The sequence below is a fragment of the Herpailurus yagouaroundi genome, unplaced genomic scaffold (genome assembly GCF_014898765.1).
Source record: "Herpailurus yagouaroundi ecotype Mexico unplaced genomic scaffold, PumYag 77, whole genome shotgun sequence".
Lineage (NCBI taxonomy): Eukaryota > Metazoa > Chordata > Mammalia > Carnivora > Felidae > Herpailurus > Herpailurus yagouaroundi.
The window spans coordinates 73,083,485-73,108,772 of record NW_024412388.1 but is presented as its reverse complement, the minus strand read 5'-3'; the positions used below and the strand labels follow the sequence as shown (position 1 = coordinate 73,108,772).

The 25,288-nt window shown below is 35.0% G+C and overlaps 1 protein-coding gene across 5 annotated transcripts in view; it reads left to right on the top strand.

Annotated features, from left to right (window-relative positions):
- The window catches only part of COL24A1 (collagen type XXIV alpha 1 chain), a 405,325-nt gene that overhangs the window by 162,469 nt on the left and 217,568 nt on the right, over positions 1–25,288 (top strand). For all 5 annotated transcript variants that reach the window (XM_040470847.1, XM_040470844.1, XM_040470848.1 and 2 more), the window contains 4 exons: positions 9,278–9,331; positions 10,775–10,819; positions 14,881–14,934; positions 18,755–18,799. In XM_040470847.1, coding sequence (XP_040326781.1) covers positions 9,278–9,331; positions 10,775–10,819; positions 14,881–14,934; positions 18,755–18,799 — 198 coding nt within the window. The remainder of the gene's footprint in view (positions 1–9,277; positions 9,332–10,774; positions 10,820–14,880; positions 14,935–18,754; positions 18,800–25,288) is intronic.

Here is a 25,288-nt window from a genome sequence, read left to right as displayed (position 1 = left end):
ATAAAAACATAACATAAAGTCTACTTTCTTAACAAATTTTTAAGTGTACAGTACAATAATGTTAGCTATATCCATATGTTGTACAGCAAATCGCTAGACCATTTTTATCTTGCATGACTGAAAGGTTATGCCTGTTGAGCAGCAACTTCGAATTTCTACCTCCAACCTGTAGCAGCCACCATTCTACTTTCTGCTTTTATGACGATCACTACTTTAGATACCTCATATATCTAGAATTATACGGTGTTTGTTCTTCTGTGATGGGCTTATTTCACTTCACATAAGGTCTTCAAGTTTCATGCATGATGTAGCATATGTTAGAATTTACTTCCGTTTAAAGGCTGAATAACAGTCCATTGCCCAGTAGTCTAAATATCCACATTTTCTTTATCCATTCACCCACTGATGTGCATCTAAGTTGTTTCCGCCTATAGACTATTGTGTAATGCTGCGTTGAACATGGGAATGCACTTAACTCTTTGAGATTCTGTTTTCAATTCTTTTAGGTAAATACCCAGGAGTGGGGTGGCTGTATCATATGGTAGTTCTATTTTTTAATTTTTGGAGGCACTCCACACAGTTTTCCATAATGGCTGCACTATTTTTTTTTTTTACATTCCCACCAACAGTGCACACGGGTTTTAATTTCTCTACATCCTTGTCAACATTTATTTCCTTTTTTGTTTGTAATAGTCATTCTAACAGTTACGAGGTGATGTCTCTTTGTGGCTTTGATTTGCATTCCCCTAATGGTTAGTGATGTTGAACATTTTACATATACTCAATCATTTGTGTGTTTTACTTGGAGAAATTTCTGTTATAGTCCTTTGACCATTATTTTAATTGGCTTATTTGGTTTTTGCTGTTGGGTTGTAGGAGTTCCTTATTATGTTATATATTAAACAATCATATTTATGGATTATGCATATTTTATCTCATTCTGTAAGTTGCCTGTTCCCTGTGTTGGTTGTTTTCTTTCTGTGCAGAAGTATTTACTAGTCTGTTTTTGTTTTTGTTGCCTTTGTTTTTGTGTCAAATACAAAAAGTCATTATCAAGACCAATATAATGGAGGTTTCTCCTATGTTTTCTTCTAGGACTTTTATGGTTTCAAGTCTTATGTCTAAATGTTTAATCCATTTTGAGTTGATTTGTATGCACGGTGTAATTTAAGCATCCAATTTCATTCCTTTGCATATCCAGTTTTCCTAACACTGTTTGTTAAAAAGACTATCTTTTCCCCATTGTAGTCATAGCACCCTTGTCAAAGACTATCTGACCATGTGTGTGTAGTTTTATTTCTGGGTACTCTATTCTGTTTCATTGGTCTATATATCTGTCTTTATGCCAGTACCAAACTGTTTTGATTATTATAGCATTTTAAAAAATTTTTTTTAATGTTTATTTATTCTTGAGAGAGAGACAGACAGAGACAGAGTGTGAGTGGGGGGGGGTCAGAGAGAGGGGGAGACACAAAATCTGAAGCAGGCTCCAGGCTCTGAGCTGTCAGCACAGAGCCCAATGCGGGGCTCGAACTCACAAACCGTGAGATCATGACTCGAGTCAATATATTTTGAAGTCAAGAAATTGAGACCTCTAGCTTTCTTCTTTCTCAAGATTGTTTTGACTATTGAGGGTTCTTTGTGGTTCCATATGAATGATAGAATTGTTTTTTCTATATCTGCAAAAAATGCCATTGAGTTCTCACCAGGGATTCCATTGAATCTGTAGATTACTTTTCATAGTGTAAATGTTTTAACAGTATTAAGTCTTCCAGTCCATGAACATGATATATCTTTCACTGTGTCATCTTTATTTTTTTTTCACTGTGTCATCTTTAATTTCTGTCAACAATGTTTTATAATTTTCAGTGTACAAATCTTTCACTTCCCTAGTTAAAATTATTCATAAATATTTTATGGTTTTTGATGCTGTGGTAAATGGGATTGTTTTCTTAATTTCCTTTCTGAATTGTTTGTTGTTAACGTATAGAAATGTAGCTTATTTTTGTGTATTGATTTTGTAATTCTGCAACTATGTTGAATTCATTTATTAATTCTAACAATATGTTGCTAACATCCTTAGCATTTTTTACATACATGCTCTTGTCATCTGTGAACAGAAATTTTACCTTTTTTTTCCTACTTCGATGCATTTTTTTCTTTCTTGACTAATTGCTCTATCTAGGACTTCTAGTACTATGTTGGATGGAAGCAATGAGAATGAGCATCCGTGCCTCATTCCTAATATTAGAGGAAAGCTTGCAGTTTTCCACTGTTGAGCACAATATTAACTGTGGACTTCTCATATATGAACTTTATAAGGTTGAGGTAATTTCCTTCTATTTTTAGTTGGTTGAGTGTTTTATCATGAAAGAATATTAAATTCTGTCAGATGCTTTTCTGCCTCCATAGAGATACTCATGTTATTTTTATCTTTTGTTTTGTTAATGTGGTATATCATATGATTGATTTTCATATGTAAACAATTCTTATATCCCAGGAGTAAATCTCATTTGGTCATGATGTATGGTCCTTTAATGTGCTCTTGAATTCATTTTGCTAGGTTTTTTTTTTGGGGGGGGAGGAGGGTTTCTACACCTATATTCATTGGAGAATTTGGCCTGTAATTTTCTTTTCTTGTAGTGTCTTTGTCTGGCTTTGGTATCAGGGTAATGCTGGCCTCATAAAGTGAGTTTGGAAGTGTTCCCTCCTCTTGTCATCTGTGAACAGAAATTTTACGTTACCCAACTTTTTGAAAGAGTTTGAAATGATTTGCATCAATTCTTTCGTAAATGTTTTATGGAATTCCTCAGTGAAGTCATTTGGTTCTATGCTTCTCCTGGATGGGATATATTTTATTACTGATTCAATCTCCTTACTACTCAGAGATCTATTGGATTTTGTATTTCTTCATGTTTAGTTTTAGTAGGATATGTGTTTCTAGGAATTTTATGTGTGTCTTCTAGGTTATCCAAAATGTTGGTATATAATTGTTCATACTAGCATCTTATGTTCCTCTTTCATTTTTTATTTTATTTAAGTATTATCTCTCTTTTTGTTAGTCTAGCTAAAGGTTTGTCAATTTTGTTTTCATTAACAAAAGTTTTATTAATTGTTACAAAGTTTTATTCATTTTTTCTATTGTTTTCCTATTTTCTATTCACTTATTTTGCTTTAATCTTTATTATTTCTTTCTGTCTCTTAACTATGGGCTTAATTTGTTCTTTTTTTTTTTTCCTAGTTTCTTGAGGTGTAAAGCTAGGTGGCTTATTTGAGATCTTTTTTAATGTAGGTGTGTACCATTTTAAAATTCTCTCCTAGGGGGCCTGTGGGTTGCAGATTGCTCAGTCAGTTAAGTGTCTGACTCTTGATTGCAGCTCAGGTCATTATCTCACAATGGTGAGATCTAGCCCCGAGTCTGGCTCTAAGCTAAGCACAGATTAGCTCTCTCTTGCCCTTTCTCTGCCTCTCCCCACTTGCACGTGTGCTCTTGCACTCTCTAAATAAATAAATAAATAAATAAATAAATAAATAAATACTTAAAAATAAATACATGAATAATAAATAAAATCCCCTCTTGGTACTGCTTTTAAACATCCCATAAACTTTAGTATATTGTGTTTTCATTTTTATTTGTCCCAAGATATTTTCTAATTTACCTTTTGATTTCTTCTTTGACCCATGGGTTCTTCAAGAGTGTGTTAATTTCTTCCTATTTGTGACTTTTTCAGCTTTCCTTCTGTTGATTTGTACTTTCATACCATTAAGGTTAGAAAGGATAGTTGGCATAATTTAAATTTTATTATATGTGTTAAGATTTGTTTTGTGACCTAATATGTGATCTATGTGATCTATGCTGGCTAATGTTCCATATATGCTTGAAAAGAAAATACATCCTGCTGCTTTGTGTGGAATGTTCTTTATCTATTGGGACCATTTAGATTTTAGTGTTATTCAAGTCCTCTGTTTCCCTTATTGAACTTCTGTCTGGTTGTTCTATTAATTATTGAAAATAGGGCATTGAAATCTCTTGCACTGATTGTGTTGCTGTCTGTTTCTTCCTCCGGTTCTGTCAATGATTGCTTCGTGTATTTGGGTATCTGATATTGGGTGCTTATTTATTTATAATTGTTATATCTTCCTGGTGAATTGACCCTTTTGTCATTAGTTAATATCCTTCTTTGTCTCTTATGACAATTTTTGACTTAAAGTCTATTTTGTTTCATGTAAGTAGGGCCACACCTGTTCTCTTTTGGTTATCATTTGCATGGGATACCTTTTTCCAAGTTTCACTATATGTTGTCTACAGTGTGTTTCTTGTAGATATCATATAATTGGATTTTTTAAAAATCCATTCAGGTACTCTAAGTCTTTTGATTGCAGACTTTAATCCATTTACACTTAAAGTAATTACTGGAGTGCCTGGGTAGCTCAGTTGGTTAAGCATCTGACTCTTGACTTCAGCTCAGGTCAGGATCTCATGGTTGTGAGTTTGAGCCCCACAGCCAGGCTCTGTGATAAGTGTGGAGCCTGCCTGGGATTCTCTCTCTCCCTCTATCTCTGCTCCTCCCCCACTTGCACATGCTCTCTCTCAAAATAAATAAATAAACATTTTTTAAAAAAGTAATTACTAATAAAGAAAAACTTACCATTACCATTTTGTTCATTGTAATTGTTTTGTGTCCTATAGCTTCTTTGTTCCTCTTTTCCTCTTTTGCTGTCTTCCATTATGTTTTGTTGAATTTTTGCTGTGACATGCTTCAAAACCTTTCTTGTTTTCTTTTGTGTATCTTTTATAGATACTTTGTGGTTCCCATGGGGTTTATATGAAACCTCTTATGTTATAGCAATCTATTTTAAGCTGATAACGACTTCAGTTGCATTTGAAACTCCACTCTTTTACTCTATGGAAGATTTTGAGAGTAAAATGATGAAAGAGTTGTTTTCAGAAGAACAATAATAGCAAATTTAAATATGAATGTAGTGAATATATGGGGTAGATAAGTGCAGTATCAGTTTAAAGACTTGTAAACACTAATCAACATGCAATGTATAAGAAGAAAACTAATATTTATTGAGTCTCTGTTATATTCAAAGTACCCTTTTATTTATTGTAACAACCTCATGATGATGATGGTAACATTATTCTACAGATAAGGAAACTCAGGTTATAGCCCTAGTAGGCTTCAGAGCTGAAATCCATATCCAGACTTGACTTCAGATTCTATTTTAAATTAAAAAAAAAAGAATTTGTTTAACATGATAAATATGAGATGTGCACAATTTAAACAATGACAATAACACAAACTGTATTAATGTTAAGAATTAGACCATTGTAAGTTTCTCAAGTATCCCTCACTTCCCTTCTTGCATTTATAGATAACAACTCCCTTGTGTTTGCCATACTTTACCATACTTTTACCACACTTTTACCAATGTGTTGTTTTGCTTGTTTTGGAAATTAATATAAATAGAACCATAGTGCATTAAATCTTCAGTGATTTGCCCCTGCCACTCAGTCTTTTCTTTCCCATATATTCTAGGCTGATGCATGTAATTACAGCTTATTTATTTTTACTGCTATATAGTAACACACTATGTAGATGTACTGCAATTTTGTGATTGATGCAACTGTTGATACTCATCTATGGCCTTATTTCTTTCTTGAGATTACTTTTCACAAATCTTCCACGTGTGCTTGTAAGGACTTTGTAAACTCCATCTTGGGGATTCGGTGTTTTACATGGCCATTAGATCAAGATTGGTCACTTTGCTATTTCAGTCTTCTCTGTTCCTGATTTTTATCTGCCAAGATCTAGTAATTTCTGAGAAATGTGTTAAAATTTCCCTGTCTAACATTAGATTACTCAATTTATCTTTATCTATCAATTTTTACTTCATGTAGTGGAATTTATTAGTTGCATAAAAATTGAGAGTTTTTCATCTCTTCCTGGTGAACATAGCCTTTTATCATTATTTAGTGACCCTCTTAACTCTAATAATCTGTCTTACCTTGAAGTCTATCATATGTAACACTACTATGATTATTTCAGCTTTTTTGAGCTGGTGAATCTCTTGCATATCTTTTTCTACTTTTCTGAACTTTAAATCTCCCCGTATTTTTGTTTTAGTTGTGTTTCTAATAAACAGCATATAACTAGTATTTTTTTTAATTCTGCCTTTATAATTTTTTTAAGATTGTAAATTGGTCTTGGAAGAGAAAGGAAAAAAGGCTCTGGATTTATCTGCTTCCCTGAGAGAGTTATTTTTTGTTTCTTGGTCAGTAATACCACCTATGCAGGGTAAAAAGCTGCAGTGAGAGAATAAGGGAACTTAGTTTTCTTTTATCGCTCAGCCATCAGCTAGTTACACCCTGGATATGGAGCTGAGTCCGTTTCTTACACGTACACACTAATCGAAACTTGTATATTCATCAATGTCTTTTGAGCCCCAGGAGTTGGTAATAGATTCTTAGTGTCTGCTTTTTTTATGCTATAAAAAAAAATGATCGGCTTTGTTAGCCGATGATAACTCAGCAAAAAATTATTTGCAAATATTACAAACTTTCTGACTCTCCCAGAGAAGATGTTTCTCTTTCATCTGAGTTCCCATTATGCTTTACTTCTACTTCGATTACAACTCTTATGTACTATTTTTTATTTTAAAGTGCCATCATCAATAATAAATTAGGAATTCATTGAGAATAGGAACTGTGTTTCATTTGTATTTGTATACTCAGGGTCTAATGTGCTATTTATTATACCTTACACATAGAAAATTAATAAATGTTGGATGAAAAATGAATGAAGAATTAATTAAATAGTTAAGCATTAGCTGTCCTGTGTTGGAACTTAAATATCATAGCATTGATTCTATACCTTCTGTCAGTCTAAATACTTAAAACCTATCACTTAGAGATCTTGAAGAATATTTTGGATACTAAAGAGTTAGACATCATTGTATCAGTCAGAATTCTTTCAGTTGTAAGTAATGAAAATGCAACTTAAACATGATTATATAAATATGAGCAAAGTTTAGGAATTCAAACAACTAAATCCAGGACCCCAAACAATATCATTAGAATCCAATTACTCCTACTCTCTTTATGTGTTAATTTATGGATTTCATTCTCAGGCTCTCTCTCCTTCATGATTTCCCATCATCCTTAATGCTATTCCCAACTGTTCCAATGTAGTCCAGAATTTCCTTTAGTTAGGCTGAGGTGGGTTTCTGGCTCATTACTGAACCAATCACTGTTTCTGGGGGTGTAGAATATGCTGGCTGACTTAGGTACATGTCACATGTCCACCCTCAAATTTAGTCAGGGATGGACTCACCTCCCTTCAAATCGTGTGGGCTGAGTGGGGAGAAAGTGTTTCCCTAAGTAAAATTAGGATGCTTTTGCCTGAAAAAAAAAAAAAAAAAAGCAAATGTATGTTGGACTTGCATACAACAACATACACCCATTTCAATAATCTAATCCATCTCGGGGCGCCTAGGTGGCGCAGTCGGTTAAGTGTCCGACTTCAGCCAGGTCACGATCTCGTGGTCCGTGAGTTCGAGCCCCACGTCAGGCTCTGGGCTGATGGCTCAAAGCCTGGAGCCTGTTTCCGATTCTGTGTCTCCCTCTCTCTCTGCTCCTCCCCCGTTCATGCTCTGTCTCTCTCTGTCCCAAAACATAAATAAACGTTGAAAAAAAAATTAAAAAAAAAATAATCTAATCCATCTCTTCCAATGAAAAATAAGAGAGCTGCACAAAAACATTAAGTTATTGCCTGAGGTCATGCAGTTTCTCCAATGGCGCCATGTACATAATAAGCCTGTGATAATATATTGTAGACTTTTTTTTTTTTAACGTTTATTTATTTTTTTGGGACAGAGAGAGACAGAGCATGAACGGGGGAGGGGCAGAGAGAGAGGGAGACACAGAATCGGAAACAGGCTCCAGGCTCTGAGCCATCAGCCCAGAGCCTGACGCGGGGCTCGAACTCACGGACCGCGAGATCGTGACCTGGCTGAAGTCGGACGCTTAACCGACTGCGCTACCCAGGCGCCCCTATATTGTAGACTTTTAAACTGACAAGAGTTTTTCACCTTTTGATTGTGTTGCAATTTAGCAAAGATAGAGCAAGGCATAATGTGAAGACAAGATTTTAGTGTAGTTTGTCACTTTGCTGCATTCCAGAACAAATGATTAAAGCTACCTGGATAGATTTGCTATTTGGCATAGTTATTTACTACATTTAAAAATTAGATAAAATCTTTGAATGGTTATAGAATCCCTAAAAGCAATAATGCAGAAGGTAGTTTTTAAAAGAGATTTACTTAAAACTTTGCTGACACATTGAATGGTTAGAGGAACAGAACTGAATAAGAAAAATGTCACCATGTTAAATAGATAGTACAGGGTGTTTTCTGAAGTAGAAAGATTTTTTTAAGTGACTGCTGAATTTTTATTCAGAGCATTCGATTTTTAATAGCATGCATTTTGAGTAACAACAGATTTCTTTTAATCGTGAAATTGCTAATCACATTCAGATTGTTACCTTCTGCAAATTCCTCTTTTTGCCAGCTTGTATTAAGAAGGGAAATAAACTGAAGAACATTTAGTGCAAATAATGTGTCCTAGATTCTGCTAGTCTCTTAACGGATATTAAAACAGCATATATCTCTTCCATCTGTTTTTAGACATTGTGGATACTGTATTATGTATTTGTTGTACTATTATCAAATTAACAATTGGACCCATTGCTTTTTTTTTAATGTTTATTTTTTATTTTATTTTTGAGAGTGAGAGAGAGAGAGAGAGCAAGAGGAGGGGAGGGGCAGAGAGAGGGAGACACAGAATCTAAAGCAGGCTCCAGACTCTGAGCTGTCAGCACAGAGCCTATCGTGGGGGCTCAAACCCGTGAACTGCGAGATCATGACCTGAGCTGAAGTCAGAAGCTCAACCGACTGGGCCACCCAGGAGCCCCAGGACCCATTGCTTTAAATTTAGAAGTACTTTTTCTGAGTGTCTGGTTGTGTCTGGTTGAAGAGAAACATACTGAGCAGATTATTTGAATGATAACATATTTTTAAAGAATAAGTTTACTACATCTCCCAATTTTTTAGATGCTCTATACTTTTTGGTCACTTACCCTCTGACCCAATTTGATAACTTCATAATGGGAAAAGAATGGTACCAAATTGTATTGCCCATATCCAGATTAATGCTGATTGAAACATCTTAATTGAGCTGAAGTTTTTCTTGCTTGTGCCTATGTTTCTTTTCTAGGGACTCCTTGGAAATAGGGGACCTCCAGGACCTCCTGGTCTCAAAGGACCTCAGGTATGGAAAAAATAAACACCCCAGTCAGCAATTGTTTTAGTTCAAGTATTCCCTTTTTATTTTTCCTTGGAATTCATTTTTTGCTTAAAGAAAACATTGCTTTAGTGTGGACAATTTTTGCCGTACAGGATTTTTTTAAGTTACCATTTTACACTGGCAGTTAATGAAATGGGATTTGGAATCATTTTCAGTGTTGTGAATTCATTAAGTAATTTATGCCAGTGATCTCCATGGAATGTCTGAGGAATCTGAGCTAGAATCTCCCTCATATGTACTTGAATGTATATTTGCTATTTGTGTCTATTTTATATTTGTGACCCAAGAAATTTTATTTTAATTGAATTGTGAATTGAGAAAAATGTTCGTTGATCAAATAAATAAAGTAGATTATATGAAGCTAGATAGGTCTGTGTATGCTATTCAGATATGGTAATATCAACTTTTTATTTAAAGGTGAAAATTCAGTATATTTAGAAAATATGTCAATAAATATAATAATAAAAACATTTATTGCTTTTTAATTTTCTTTAAGAATAATGTATAAAAATTATTTTTTGATGTTACTCTATACATTTTTTGATCCTAGAAGAATACACAAGATTTTATATTTTATGACATTGTAACTGGTTTGATCCCAAGGACATTGGACTTATAAGTTAGTCTAAAGAGAGCTCTAGACATTAAGTTCCATTTGGGTAGGATCTGATATACCTTTATATCTCTATTCCTTAAAACAGAACTAAGAATCAAAGCTATATTTATTAAATGAATGAAATATTAAAATGTACCAAGAGCAAGCATTCTTTGCCAATAATATTTTAATATACCAATGGATATTAATTTCCATCTATTCAGAACTTAATTGAGTGGGAGAGATACTGAGCCCAAGAAGGTAAAGGTTATCCTTAATTTATGATCTCAGTGATTGTTAATCTTCGCTGTGATTTTTATTTGCATTTTCCTCATGACCAGGGATGATGAGCATCTTTTCATAGGTCTCCAGGCCATCTGTATGTCTTCTTTGGAAAAATGTCTATTCAGGTCCTCTGCCCATTTTTTAATTGGATTTTTGTGGCTTTTGGTATGGAGTCGTATAAGTTCCTTATATGTTTTGGATATTAGCTCCTTGTCAGATATCCTGATTTTGTGATGGATACCCTAATCACTTTTACTCTTATTCGTTCTCAATTTTCTATATATTACTTTTACCATCTACCAATTTAAAAACAGTCAAATAGTACAGGTATCCCTTAGAGTAGATGTGGTGTTGTAACTGAAAAAATTAAAACGTTATGGGATGATACAGTTCTAAAATACAAACAAGCCACAGCTTTATTTTCATCACATCTCAGAGTGAGTTTCAGGTTTCAGAATAAATAGAATAAGTGTTTACATTTTTAAGTACTTATTTCAGGCCATGAAACGTTCTGATTTTTATCTAAGGGAGAAGAAGGACCAGTTGGACTCTTTGGAGAACTGGGACCAAGAGTAAGTATCATATAAATACTCTTCAAAAAGTGCTTCTCTTAAAACAACTGTTGTGTGACTGTCTTTTAATAGCACCAAATTTTAAGTTTTAACAAAGGAAAAAAACATACTATAAGCATACAATCCCTCCAAATAATATAAGCCTATAACTGGAATTTCCCAGGGATATTTTAAATGATATTATGCGTACTGCATATTTACTTGTTCTGACAGTGGTTTTATGGTCTTAGTAATTTGAGCTAATTATTTATAAATTTTCTCAAAATGTAATAGAAAGCTAAATGCCTTAGCCATTTTAATGATGTTCTGGAAATTTCTGTTGTCTAAGTGTGCCAGTAAAATTATGGAAAGCTAAATAAGATGCATTTTCTGTCAACTTTTTCTTCAGTTAATATTGTGTAGTAATATACGAATGGCCTGTTTTCAAGTTCTGAAAATAAGTTATTTAAGAATTTGGGCATTCATGACCAAAACTTACATTATCATGAGATACTTAAGGTGTGTCTATCACATTTATTTTAAGAGGAATCATTAGACTCACATGAACTACATCTCTTTCTTATGAGAAACATCATAACATACAGGTTCTTAAAACATTTTTACATTTAAGGAGACAGTAATTTTTTCTTTTGCACCTTTTAAAATGTACTCATTTAAAATTTACTTCTCTAGAACTCAGGAGAGCCATGATTGCGTCTTATCTACTGAGTCTTAATATTTATTACTATTGTTGCTTCCATTGGTTTCAGATCAATTTAAGCCTAGTATTGCTCTAAGTATGTTACATGAATCATCTCTAATCTGGAAAACAACCCTGCGAGACATTGTCCACATTTTTTTAAACTATTAAAATAAGTCTTTAATTTACTATTACATGCTCAAGCATTCCATGCTCAAGAGAAAGCTAATATGACAAAATTTAAATAGGACCCAAAGTGATGACTCCAGCCCTGATGCTCTGAATTTCTTGAATTCAAAGAGATTATAAATGGGCTGATACAGATTCCAGTGAGATTCCTTCTGTAATGTAGAGATGATGTATAACTACTTCTTAATTACTATAATGTCTGAGTATTACATTACTAAAGATGAAAGAAATATTCTTGCTAAGGCTTTTTCCAAAACAATGTGAATGAAGTGTATTACTCAAAATTCTTTTTGTAAATATCATAGACTAATCTAATAATTTAGACTCTTAATTACATTTCTTCTCCTATATCTGCAAATTGATTACAGAGCAATTGACACTTAAGAGTAATAGGATATTTTTTCTTCTTTACTTTGTGCTTGGTAGGAAAGCACTAGACAATTTCAAGCAAGGTAGAGGTAAAAATTAGAACAACTTTTTGGATAGAAGTCCTAAATATAATTTTAAAGTTACTAAAGCTTTTGTATGTAGTCAAAATACAATGAAAGCTGGAGAATTGTTTGTTTTGTTTTAAGAAAGAACAATAGGGAAGTATTTGTTAATGGATAGGAATAACAAAATGCAAATCTATAATACCTGGCAAGTATTATAAATTAGTATTATATTTAACAATCTCCCCACACACTTTTCCATCAAATTTTGTATAATCAGACGTCAGTTGTTAAGTACTAGAAACCACATACTGTAGATCGATCTACCCAATATCTAGGACTTGACATCCTCTCCTGCAGTGATCTTATTCTCTGCTCTCTTTAGGTACTGACTGCTGTGGTCATAACCTTTACCTTGTCGTTACCAATAATACCAGCTTCTCCTTATTTTCAGTTTCAAACTTCTCACTCTCCAACCATAATCTCCTTTCTTTCTAGTACATTTTCTCTTATAACTAGTCCCACAGTCCCAATAAGAATTTTAACCCATCGATCCTATTGCCTTTCCATTATTCCTACTTCCCTCATAACCTCACATCCTTCCTCATCATGCTTAAAACACTACCTTGTCCCTTTGATTGCATTCTGAATTCTATTTCCATACTCTTTTTCTAGTTTCTAGTATTGCTTCTACCCACCTCTCTGTATCTATGCCATTGACTCTGCCTTCTCTCCTGTTATTGTGAATGAACAGCCATTTTTCTAGCTAAGGTCAAACTTCTACTTGTTTACTACATATCTTATTCTCTTGCTTACTTATTCCCACTTTCTCCTGCATCATAACTTTGTTCTCTCTAATGGATCAGTTCCATCAGAAAATAAAGATGTTATTATTTCTTCCAGCTTAAAAACAAAACAGAAAACTTATATTGATCCCAGGTTTTCTTCCAGGTGTTACCTTTTCAACCTTCCCTCTTAGTAAAAATACTCAATTTTATTGTCGGGGCCCTAGGGTGGCTCGATTGGTTAAGCGTCTAACTCTTGGTTTTGGCTCAGTTCATTGTCTCATGGTTCATGGTTTTGAGCCCCACGTTGGGCTCTGCACTGACAGCACGGAGCCTGCTTGAGATTTTCTGTCTTTCCCTTTCTCTCTACCCTTCCCCTGCACTCTCAGTCTCTCTCTCTTTCTCTCTCTTTCAAAATAAATACACTTTAAAAAAATTATTGTTTATACATGCTCTTTCCATTTTTTCTCCTCACGCTGTCTGCTGAAACCATTCTGGTCCCCACTACTCCAAAACAAATAATCTCATTAAGGTCATCAGTGACGTCTATATTGTGGAATTCAATGGTTATTTTTTAGTCGTCATGTTACTCAATAATCTTCAGAATTGGACAAGATCACACTCTCCTCCTGGAAGCACTTTCTTCACTTGCATGGTCTTCCTCCTAACTCTCTGGTAGGAAATTTGCATATTTTCCTCATTTCTTCAAATTCTAAAATTTTGGAGTGGTTTGTGGTTTGTGGACTTATTCTCTTTTCTGTTTACACTGGACCAGATAAGCTGGTCAAATCTTATGGCTTTAAATACCATCAAAATGCTGGTGAGTTCCAAAACCATACGTTTAGATCAGAATTTTTCTACCCTCTGAACCTCTGGGCATGTAAAACTATCAGACAATCTCTGCACTTAGGTATCTGACAAGACTATCAAATAGCAGTGTCCAATGCTGAGCTCCCAATTTACCCTCCAAACCTTTCTTCTTACAGTCTTCTCCATTTCATTTAGTCCCTTACTCAGATTAACATCTTGAATTTATTCTTGACTCTTCTCTTTCTCCCACATTTTACACACAGTCTGTGAGCAAATCCTGTGATCCCTGCCTTCAAACTATATACACAGTTTTACCACTTCTCACAACCTTCTCTCTTACTACCTATGCCACTGTCATCTTTTGCTCAGGTTATTTCAGCCCTCTTTGGACTGCCTGCTTCTGCTCTTGCATCAAAGTGATCTTGTTAAAGCATAGATAATGACACTTCTTTCCTCAAAGCTTTTCTAAGGCTTCATGCTTCATTCAGAGTAAAAGGCAAAGCCCTTGGTATAACCTACCAGGCCCTACATGACCTGGCTTCCCATTCCCCATTCCTTTCTTTGACCTCATCTTCTACTGATCTTTTCCTCTTACTCTGTTCCAGCTTCATTGACGTTTCATGGTTTCATGGTTTCTTCAACACGCCAGTCACATTCTTGCCTCAGGGCCTTTGCACATGCTCTTTTCCTCTGCTTGGAATACACTTTCTTCAGATAGCCAAATAACTTGTCCCTTTAAGTCTTTACTCAATTACCACCTTCTCAGAGAACTCCTATTAAAAATTTCAACAAAACCCCCACAGCAGTTGATATCTCCCTCCCTTGCTTTACTTTGTGTCCTTCACTTTTACCACTACATAAGATACTATATGTTTTACTTATTTTTTTTAATATTATATCATCCTTATTAGAATGTAAGCTCTATGTAGGAGAGGTATGCTTCGTGCACTCTTCCAGTCCCCACCCCTAGAACTGTGCTGGGCATATTGTAAACAGTTAAACACTGTAGCCATACCCATGGCTAATGGGTATGATAAAATACACTTATCACATAATTTTGAAGTATTTCATCTCATAGAATGGTCTGAATTACATAAATGTTGGGAAACTTCTAAAAATGAAAATGATTAAATGTTAACTCCTTTTTTTTTTTCTGTTCTCTTCTAGGGAAAACCAGGTCAAAAGGGGTATGCAGGTGAACCAGGACCAGAAGGCTTAAAGGTAAAGTGGCTGACTTATTACCAGTTGTAAAGTATAGTTTTCAAAAATTTTAAATGATGACTTTAATAAAAATATAATATGAACACCTGTCAAAGATTCTATTCAACTTATTAATGAGGAAACCGGTAACATGTTACAACTGGCTCAAATAGCGTTTGAGAAGCCATATATCTTTATATCAATATCTATATATCTATCTATAAATATTTATGACTGTGACTGTGTTTATATATGTATCTTTATTTGAATAGATACGTAATTGAAAAAAGAGATGTTAAAGTTTGTGGGCAGATACAGGAGAATAAACCACAATTTGGGGGCCCCAACTGTTCATTTCACTGGACAGAAATCTAAAATATAACTTCACTAAACATATATATATATATATATATATGTGTGTGTGTGTGTGTGTGTGTGTGTGTGTGTTTATTCTGTTTATTTATTTTTGACGGAGAGAGAGAGAAAGCAGGGAAGAGACCGAAGAGAGGGAGGCAGAGAATCTCAAGCAGGCTCCACACTGTCAGCACAGAGCTTGACTGAAGGGCTCAAACCCATGAACCACGAGGTCATGACATGAGCCAAAATCAAGAGTCAGACCCTTAACCAACTGAGCCACCAGGAACCCTTACCTATATATTATATAGATGTATAATTTACATATATATATATATATAATATATAATTTACATATACATAATATATAATTTACATTGCATAAAGTCTGGGTCCTTTTAAGCAATTACAGTGATTCTAATTCCCTAGATAGTCACTGGGGTGGCCTTCACCACTTACTTACTGTCACTGAAAGGATGGGTCACCTACTTTTTTGCCTTGTTTCCAAGTTTTGAATGACTTGAGCACCAACAAATATAAAGCCATGCAGCAGGTTATATGTATAATACTAAGAACTAAAAGAAACTGGTGATTTATACAATTGTTTTCATGTTTATTTATTTGTTTATTTTTGAGAGAGAGAGAGAGAGAGAGAGAGAGAGCGAGAGAGAGAGAGCATGTATGATCAGAGGAGGGGGAGAGAGAGAATCCCAAGTAGGCTCCATGCTCAGCATGGAGCTCGACACTGGGCTCAGTCCCACAACCGTGAGATCACTACCTGAGCTGATATCAAGAGTCGGACGCATAACTGACTGAGCAACCCAGGCACCCCAATTTATACAAATTTAAAACTTAAGGAAAAATTTGGGGCACCTGGGTGGCTCAGTTGGTTAAGCGTCCAACTTCAGCTCGGGTCATTATCTCACGGTTCATGAGTTAAAGCCTCGCATCGGGCTCTGTGCTGACAGCTTGGAGCCTGGAGCCTGCTTCAGATTCTGTGTCTCCCTCGCTCTGCCCCTCCCCCACTCATTCTCTCTCTCTCTCTCTCTCTCTCTCTCTCTCAAAAATAAACATTAAAAAAAATTAAAACTTAAGGAAAAATTAAAAAACTTTACAGCACTATAGCTAAATTTCTTAAAGTTAGAATTCATCATTTATATTAAACCAGTTATTTTCGTGATACTATAATCTAAGGAAAAGCCAAACAATATTTTTTTAGGTTACTTAATAAAGAAATATGAGCTAAAATATTTTCTAATGTATCAGCTTCTCTGCCTGTGGCTAAAATTATCCTGGGGAGGATATGTGTACCTGACTTTCAAGTTATACAAAAAATGGAAGCATGATATTTATCAACAGAAAGCTTATTTCTCCTTGACTGAGATTAATCTCTGTACTTTCCAATAGCTCTAAAAATTCCACCTGTGAGCTACCATCTAGTTAAACTGGCAAGAAACTGAATCTTAATCATATTGACATCCTGCCTCCTTCCTAGAATCATGCCAGCGTCTGCATGGCCAGGAGATAAAGGAGTTCTTTAATGTCCTGCTCCTTGTATTTGTCCCTGAAATTTTAGTCTTGGTGTGTAATATAGCTATTGACCAGAACCTGGCATTCCCTTGAGGGATGCTGACACTCCTGGAGGGAGCACTTGGGAGTTGGTTAAGGGTCATATCACCTTTTACAGAACCCTAGGATCTCTGTTCTCTCCCTAGGCCTGGGGAAATATTCCTCTCTCTCTTGTTGCCCTCAAAGACAACTCACTTCCTAACTTCAGGCTCTCTGAAAACTAAAGCAGGAATGCAGGTAATCTGCAACCGACTTCTGCTTTCTACCTGTTAACACAAACCTCCCCTAAGACTAAAGAGCATAAACTGTCCATCTCCCTTAGAATTTGAGAGGGGTATTGGATAAGGAGGGGGAAATACAAGGAAATCAATGATCTATATATTATTCTGCCACAAATATTTTATAAAAGCCATCTAGTGAATTGTCAGTCAAAACTAGGGTTTACAAACTACTACAGTGCTCCAGTGTTTACTGTTTAATGTATGCATATAGAAATGAAATGAAAATTTGCATAGTCTTTAAAAAATTATTTCAAATTGGTTACTCATGTGAATACTAGGTTTTAGTGCTTAAAATCAGCACTATCAAATAGAGTATATAAGATGAATCACGCACGTGAGCCACAATATAAAAGTAAAACGAGACAAGTGAGATTAATTTTAGTAATATATTTTAGTTAACCCAAGATATTAAAATATTATCATTTCAACATGGGATCAATATTAAAATTATTAACGAGATATATTATTTTTTGGTACAAAGTGCTTAATATCTAGGGTGTATTTTATATTTACATTACTTTTCAGTTCCCACCAGCCAATTTCAATGCTTAGTAGCTCTCTGTATGTCATTAGTGGCTACAATATTGTTTAGTGCAGTTTAACATTTTACTATTCCACACTGAATTGTAATTACCAATTTTTAAACAGAAATTGATGGTTTAATTTCCTATTTCTATAAATAAGATTACATTCCTGTCAGAATATATGTGGCACCCTGAATTTAATCTTCTACCTTTCATACCAAAAATGGACCTTTCTTATCACTGGTGAAGTATCACCTGTTCTTCAGGGTCCAACTCATACACAGTTTTATGATCTATTATCTGAAATCATTGCTATTTGAATTATCAAAAGATAACATGGTGCGTATACTATATTTTACTTAACGTTGCCAGCAGGGTATGGGAAGCACACCATAGTTAGAAACACTAATATTTCTGTGGTGAAACATAAGGATGTTCACATTAATTAAAATAAACAAGACGATGAGTAGCCTCACTCAGATCAGATCGAGCTTTGCTACAAAATAAATTCAGGTTAGGTCAAGTTTGCGACCAAACGATTGGTGAAAATCTTAGAGTTTTCAGAGTGTTAGGCTATAGACTCTAATTAAGGTTATGAATGAATATACATTCCTTCCCCAGTGAAGCTAGTGCTAGCTTTCCCAGCCCACAGTGTGCAAGCCCCCATGAACTCTCTTACCACTTAATTGTGGCCTGTATTCTGCCTCGCATTGTGAGATCCTTTCCCCTGAAACAAATAGCACTTTCCTGTGGGCAAAGGCTTTATTTTTATTCTTCCTAATATCTTCCACAGCCCTTATCACTCTGCCCCTTACAGGGTACACCTCAACAAATATTTCATTTTAAAACTTATTTGCATGTTTTAAAAGTTATTAAAAGTCATAAATCGAAGCATGTAATTTAAGAAAATAGGTAAATACCATTTGAATAGAAGGAGTGGAAAGATGACATTCCCCAGGTATACCATCACAGAGTTTTGATGAACTAAGTTTTACCTTTTTTTTTTTTTTTACCTTCTGACTAATTACATTAAAAATGAAAATGGAAGCAATGTCATGAGTGATCTTGTTTGAAAAATAATTATTTTTACAGCTTTACATTATTTATCAACAGGGAGAAGTAGGAGATCAAGGAAATGTTGGAAAGATTGGTGAAACAGTAAGCTTCTTTTATGCTCTTTTATTTTTTTTTTCATCACCTGTAAGCATGTTTACGAGTCACATTAACCACCACCTATGGTTATAAAATTCAGAATATAAGATTCATAGTCCCTACAAATTTAAACTCACTTGTGATATGACAGACAAAAGCTACTATACAAGAGAAATGAGGGGAAATGCAGTTACTGTTATTTTTGTCCAATATACTTATAATCTCAGAAGCATTCTTATTTCTAATGGATCTTTAATTTTAGTTCTGATCATTTCAATCTAAATTTGACCTTAACATTTTTCATTATTAAAAAGCTACAACTTCTCAAACCATAAAATAGTTAATAAAGTTACCAAATTTAAAAATATTTTTCTTTAGATTTGAAAGATTACATTAAGAGGTAATATACTGGAAAACGTATTATAATCCCTTTCCTCAAAAAAAGTTTGACTTGTTTAAATTTCCATTTAAATTTGCAGGAGTAGGAGGCTTTGTGTTATATTTGAATCAGTTATGTTAGCAGTAATTTTATTATCTGCACTAGGAAAAGCCAGCTAAAACATTTTCTAACAAGTGAACCTGTATAACATATATAAAATGGTAAATTGATACAAGCAAGTGAGTTTATTTACAAAGTGTGCTGGGTTATCAAAAAGCAAGTGGTACCATTTAATAGGTTAAATGAGCAAATTCTATTCTCTCTAACCTATCTTATGACTTAGATAAAAATAAAATTTTCTTAAAAGTTATTTTGCAATCTTAAGTAACTAAACAATTATATTTTCTGGTCTTGTAGTAAAACAGCAATACATTTCTGATATTCTTATCTTTTGTTGTTCTTTTTTTTAATTTATTTATTTTGAGAGAGAGAGAAGGAGGGAGGGGGAGAGATAGAGATAGAGAGAGAGAGATTGAGAGAGAATGAGAGAGAACGTGCAGGGGAGGGGCAGAGAGGGGAGACAGAGAATCCCAGGCAGGCTCCTGGCTGTCAGTACAGAACCTTACATGCGGCTCTAAGTTATGAATGGTGAGATCATGACCTGAGCTGAAACCAAGACTCAGACGACCAACTGAGCCACCCAGGCACCCTCCTTGTTATTTTTAGTCATTATTCTTAATAAAAAATAAGAAGGCTCCATTTAATCTTAAAAGATCATTGCCATACCAATTAATCCTGAATCACTAGAAGAATTTCTTGTTTTTGTTTTTACTGAGAAGGAAAATTTCAATGGAGTATTTATTTATATCAATTAGATCATTCAAGACTTCTCCTCAAATATAATTGTAACTCATATTTTTCTAAGGTCACTCAAAGAAATTAAATTCTGCCACTTCAGAGTGATAAATTGCTTAAGAAATATATACAAACTAGAATTAATAGCCAAAGTTAAAATACCAATGAAGAGCATCTTTTCTTAATATAATATATTAAACTTCTAAGCGTAATTTACCTGGTAATGTTGGACTAGTTCCACATAGCATAAGAATCCATTGCTAGTGTTACCCAAAGAGGAAATGGAGTGCTTTGGCAGAGAGTGGATTTCTGTTATTGGAGAGAAATTAACATTTATTGATCATTTTCTATATCCCAGGCATAATATTAGGTGATTTTTAATACTGTGGTATTTCATTCAGTTCTCAAACAATTTGACAAGACACATTTTGTTATTCTGGTTTTTGAAATGAGGAAACTGAAGCACGATAAGAAACCTGTTCAGATTTACATAGCTAATAAATTGCTGAGCTGAGATTAAAACCTAGAGCTCCAAACTCAAAACCTACATCTCAAAATCCAAAGTGTATTGAGGTAGAGTTGACAAAGTTATAAGATATTTAAAGTGTACTTGATGATTTGATATACATATACTTTGTGAAAGGATCCCCCCACCATCAAGTCATTTAACATAGCTAGGGATGTTTCGTGTTGGTTTAACAGCCACTTGGCCTACAAGTTGTCTGTCGAAAGGTTTTAAGTGTCAAATATATTGTCAAACAAAAGGGCCTTTTCATATTTGAGGCTCCATCTTTCTCATTCAAGATAGGAGATGAAGACTTAAAAAAGAAGTTTAGTGGCTCTATTGAGTTAAAAATATGTAATGCCTAAAGAATATTTTATTTTTGCCTCTTGGTAATCCCCAGCTTTTATTTTATCTTCTTAATTTCAAAATATTAGAAATACAGTTTATCTAATCCAGAGTTCTGTTAAAACAGAACTCACAAGAGTTATGGGAAGATATGATCGCACTTCCTGACATCAGTCTTGTAATTTTGAGACATCTCAGGTTAGTGGTAATTGAATAGCTAGTTTTTACTTTTCCCAATCTTTCTGAAAGTCTTTTAATTGTCTTTAATTGGACATCCTCCAGTTTTGTTTCTTTCTTGATCTATACACATCAGAACGCAGTTTATGATAGCATGCCAACAGCAGCAGCCCCATCAATATCTCAGGTCTGTGTTCTTCTTACATTCATGTAGTGTAGGCAAATAATTGCTGCGAATGTGCCCTAAATATATCTGGAATTCCAAAAGATACCCTTTTGTCCTCTTCACTCTAGCATTCTATTTTTTATGAATAAATCTGGAATTATCCCACCTTAATTGCCAGTCTTCTCTGCCTTTAACTTTCTAGACTGAAAATATTTAAAGAGGTATAAAAGAGAAAAGAATCCAGTTTTTCAGTATGGGTCAAGAGACCAGAATTAGGATCAGTGAATAGACATTATAAGGGAACAGCTTTTTTAGTAGACAAAAATATTTTAATAGAATTTCTAACACTTAGACTCTCCCATGGAGTTATTCAACACCTCATTCTTAGAATGTTTGGATGACTTTCTTCAATCATGTATTCAGCAGCTTTTTATATTTATATTCATTCACATTTATTGGACCTATGATCCTTGCCTTCATGAAACTTAAAGTCTGTTGGAGGTTTGACGATATTAAATAAATAACAACTATATAAAGAAATACATAATGACAAACTGTGATACATTCTATAGAGGAAAAGTTTAAGAGACTATGACACAGGTGCCAAATTTAGACCAGAAAATGACAGAAGACTGTTTTGAGTAAATGACATATGATTTGTGACCATAAAGCATGGTATGATCTAGCTAGGGAAGGGTAGAGACAAAGAACTTTACTGGAATATGCAATATAGCATACTTTTCACCTTTGGACTTACCTTGCTTTAGAGAAATACCTTAATTTCTCTAAATATTATTCTCTCAACAGTAAAAGGATGAAAAAACCACCTCATGGAGTTTCTTGTGAGGATTAAATATGATAATGCACTTAAAGCACTTCTCACAGAGCCAATCGCATAGTAAAAACTTGATAAATGTTAGCTGTAATGGTGGTGGTGGTGGTTATTGTTATATGGGATGGTCCTATGTGGGAAAGCATTTAGCTTTATAGGGACTGAAAGGAAGCCAATGTGGACAGACCTTGGTGAGCCAAGGAAAAAGCAAAGCTAAGGGCTATTAGTAAAGGAGGCAGGAGCCAAATCATTCAGGAGCATGTTTATTACTTTGGACTTGATCCTGAAGTAGATGGAAAATCATTGAAGTATTCTAAGTAAGCCAATGACATGATTTAATTTGTGTTTTACAATCACTCTGGTTGCAATGGATTGGGAAGTTGGAACATGGTTATGAGGAGCAGAGAAGAAGAGGATAACCAGTTACAGTGCTATTGTAGCAGCCGAAATGAGAAAGAAAGATGACTTGGGCCGGCATGATGGCAGTGGATATCAGAGAAGTGACTGCACTTGAGATATATTTGATGTGATCATTTGGACATAGGCTGCAAAAAAAGGGAAGGATTCTAGTCAGTCCCCAGCATATCATAGGCCTCTGATAACTAAATTATTTATGATTCATCAGGAATATTCTGGAAGCATAAGGAATTGGTATATTTGATGTCTAAGAATAGTTCCAATTCTAAGAATCTAGGACTCTTTTTTCTAAGAACTTAAATGCTTCTAGTCTTCCTCTTACCTGCCAATTTGGCTTCTTTTCTCTGGCTCTCCTCCAGTTTCATTATGTCTTTCTGTCACTGGAGCATACAGAACAGGGCTAAGTATTTTAGAGGCACCAGCTCCACAGCCTTCTTCATGAAGGGGATAATAACTTCTATTTCCTTTATCGCTGAGCTACTCAAAACCATGTAGGCTTTTTCCTGTAGCAGGAAATTGACATGTCAGTGGAAAATGGTTAGCACTAACCCCCAGGATTCTCTTCTGGTTCATTATTTTGAATATAAAAAAAAATTTTAACATTTATTCATCTTTGAGAGACGGAGAGAGACAGAGCATGAGCGGGGAAGGGGCAGAGAGAGGGAGACACAGAATCCGAAGCAGGCATCAGGCTCTGAGCTGTCAGCACAGGGCACGACGTGGAGCTGAAACTCACAAACTGCGAGATCATGATCTGACCCGAAGTCAGACGCTCTACCAACTGAGCCACCCAGGTGCCTCTGTTATTTTGAATATAAAATTTGGATTTTTTTTTTTCATGAAGTGACTACATAAAGTTTCAGTTGCCACTTTTCCGTCCACTTGAAGGAATTATTAGGATCGCCCTATAGTCTACCCATATTAATTTATCTCTTAAAATATAACTAAACTACTTGACTTGACATCATTTATTCCTTAATTTATCAACTTAGCAAGATTTCATAAACAATCTACTGTGTCCTTTCTGGTTTTCTGCCTGCCCTCTGGTATGCTAGTGTATAGTAAATGACTGATGAGGAGAAAGGAAGAGGAAGAGGCCATGGATAATCCTCAAAATCAGGTATTCCACTTCTCATTACAAAACTGTTAGAATCATAGAGCTTCTGATGGCTGATTCTAAATTGGATTATAACCAATTCCTTCAAGAACAATAGAGGTGGAGTCAGAAGCAAAAATGAAAGGAAAGAATTGTATTTATTTAAAACTTTTTAAAATTTTTTTTCTATTTGTAATGATTTTATTTTATTTATTTATTTTTATTTTTATTTTTTTTAATGTATGAAATTTATTGTCAAATTGGTTTCCATACAACACCCAGTGCTCATCCCAAAAGGTACCCTCCTCAATACCCATCACCCACCCTCCCCTCCCTCCCACCCCCCATCAACCCTCAGTTCTCAGTTTTTAAGAGTCTCTTATGCTTTGGCTCTCTCCCACTCTAACCTCTTTTTTTTTTTTCCTTCCCCTCCCCCATGGGTTTCTGTTAAGTTTCTCAGGATCCACATAAGAGTGAAAACATATGGTATCTGTCTTTCTCTGTATGGCTTATTTCACTTAGCATCACACTCTCCAGTTCCATCCACGTTGCTACAAAGGGCCATATTTCATTCTTTCTCATTGCCACGTAGTACTCCATTGTGTATATAAACTACAATTTCTTTATCCATTCATCAGTTGATGGACATTTAAGCTCTTTCCATAATTTGGCTATTGTTGAGAGTGCTGCTATAAACATTGGGGTACAAGTGCCCCTGTGCATCAGTACTCTTGTTTTAAATTTTTTTTAACGTTTATTTATTTTTGAGACAGAGAGAGACAGAGCATGAACGGGGGAGGGGCAGAGAGAGAGGGAGACACAGAATCGGAAGCAGGCTCCAGGCTCTGAGCCATCAGCCCAGAGCCTAACTCGGGGCTTGAACTCACAGACCGCGAGATCGTGACCTGAGCTGAAGTCGGACGCTTAACCGACTGAGCCACCCAGGCGCCCCTTTAAAAATGTTTTTAATGTTTATTTTTTGAGAGAGACAGAGACAGAGTGTGAGTGGGTTAGGGGCAGAGAGAGAGGGAGACACAGAATCCAAAGCAGCCTCCAGGCTCTGAGCTGTCAGCACAGAGCCCGACGCGGGGCTCGAACTCAGGAGCTGTGAGATCATGACCTGAGGCAAAGTCGGACGCTCAACTGACTGAGCCACCCAGGAGCCCCAAGAATTGTATTTATTGAAGAACTATTATCTCATTTAATCTCGAAGCAACCCTACTAAGATAAATCTTATTGACACTCTGTAAGTGAGGAAATTGAAATTTATTGAAGTTATATGTGTTCCAATTCATATTAGTTAGTAAGCAGTAAGTCTGGGTTTCATATTTGTATTTTCTACTTCCTGTTCCAAGCATTTTTATCTGCACCAAGCAACCATCAGTTATCCTGTCTTTAACTTTTATTTATTTTTATCAATTGGCCTGTTATCTTATTCTCTCTTTTATTTTTTATTTTATTTAAAATTTTTTTTAATGTTTATTTTTGAGAAAGAGAGAGAGACAGAATGTGAGTGGGAGAAGGTCAGAGAGAGAGAGGGACACACAGAATCTGAAGCGGGCTCCAGGCTCTGAGCTGTTACCATAGAGCCCAATGTGGGGCTCAAACCCACAAACAGCGAGATCAGACCTGAACTGAAGTTGGAAGCTTAACTGACTGAGCTACCCAGGGGCCCCTTTTATTTTATTTTATTTTATTTTATTTTATTTTATTTTATTTTATT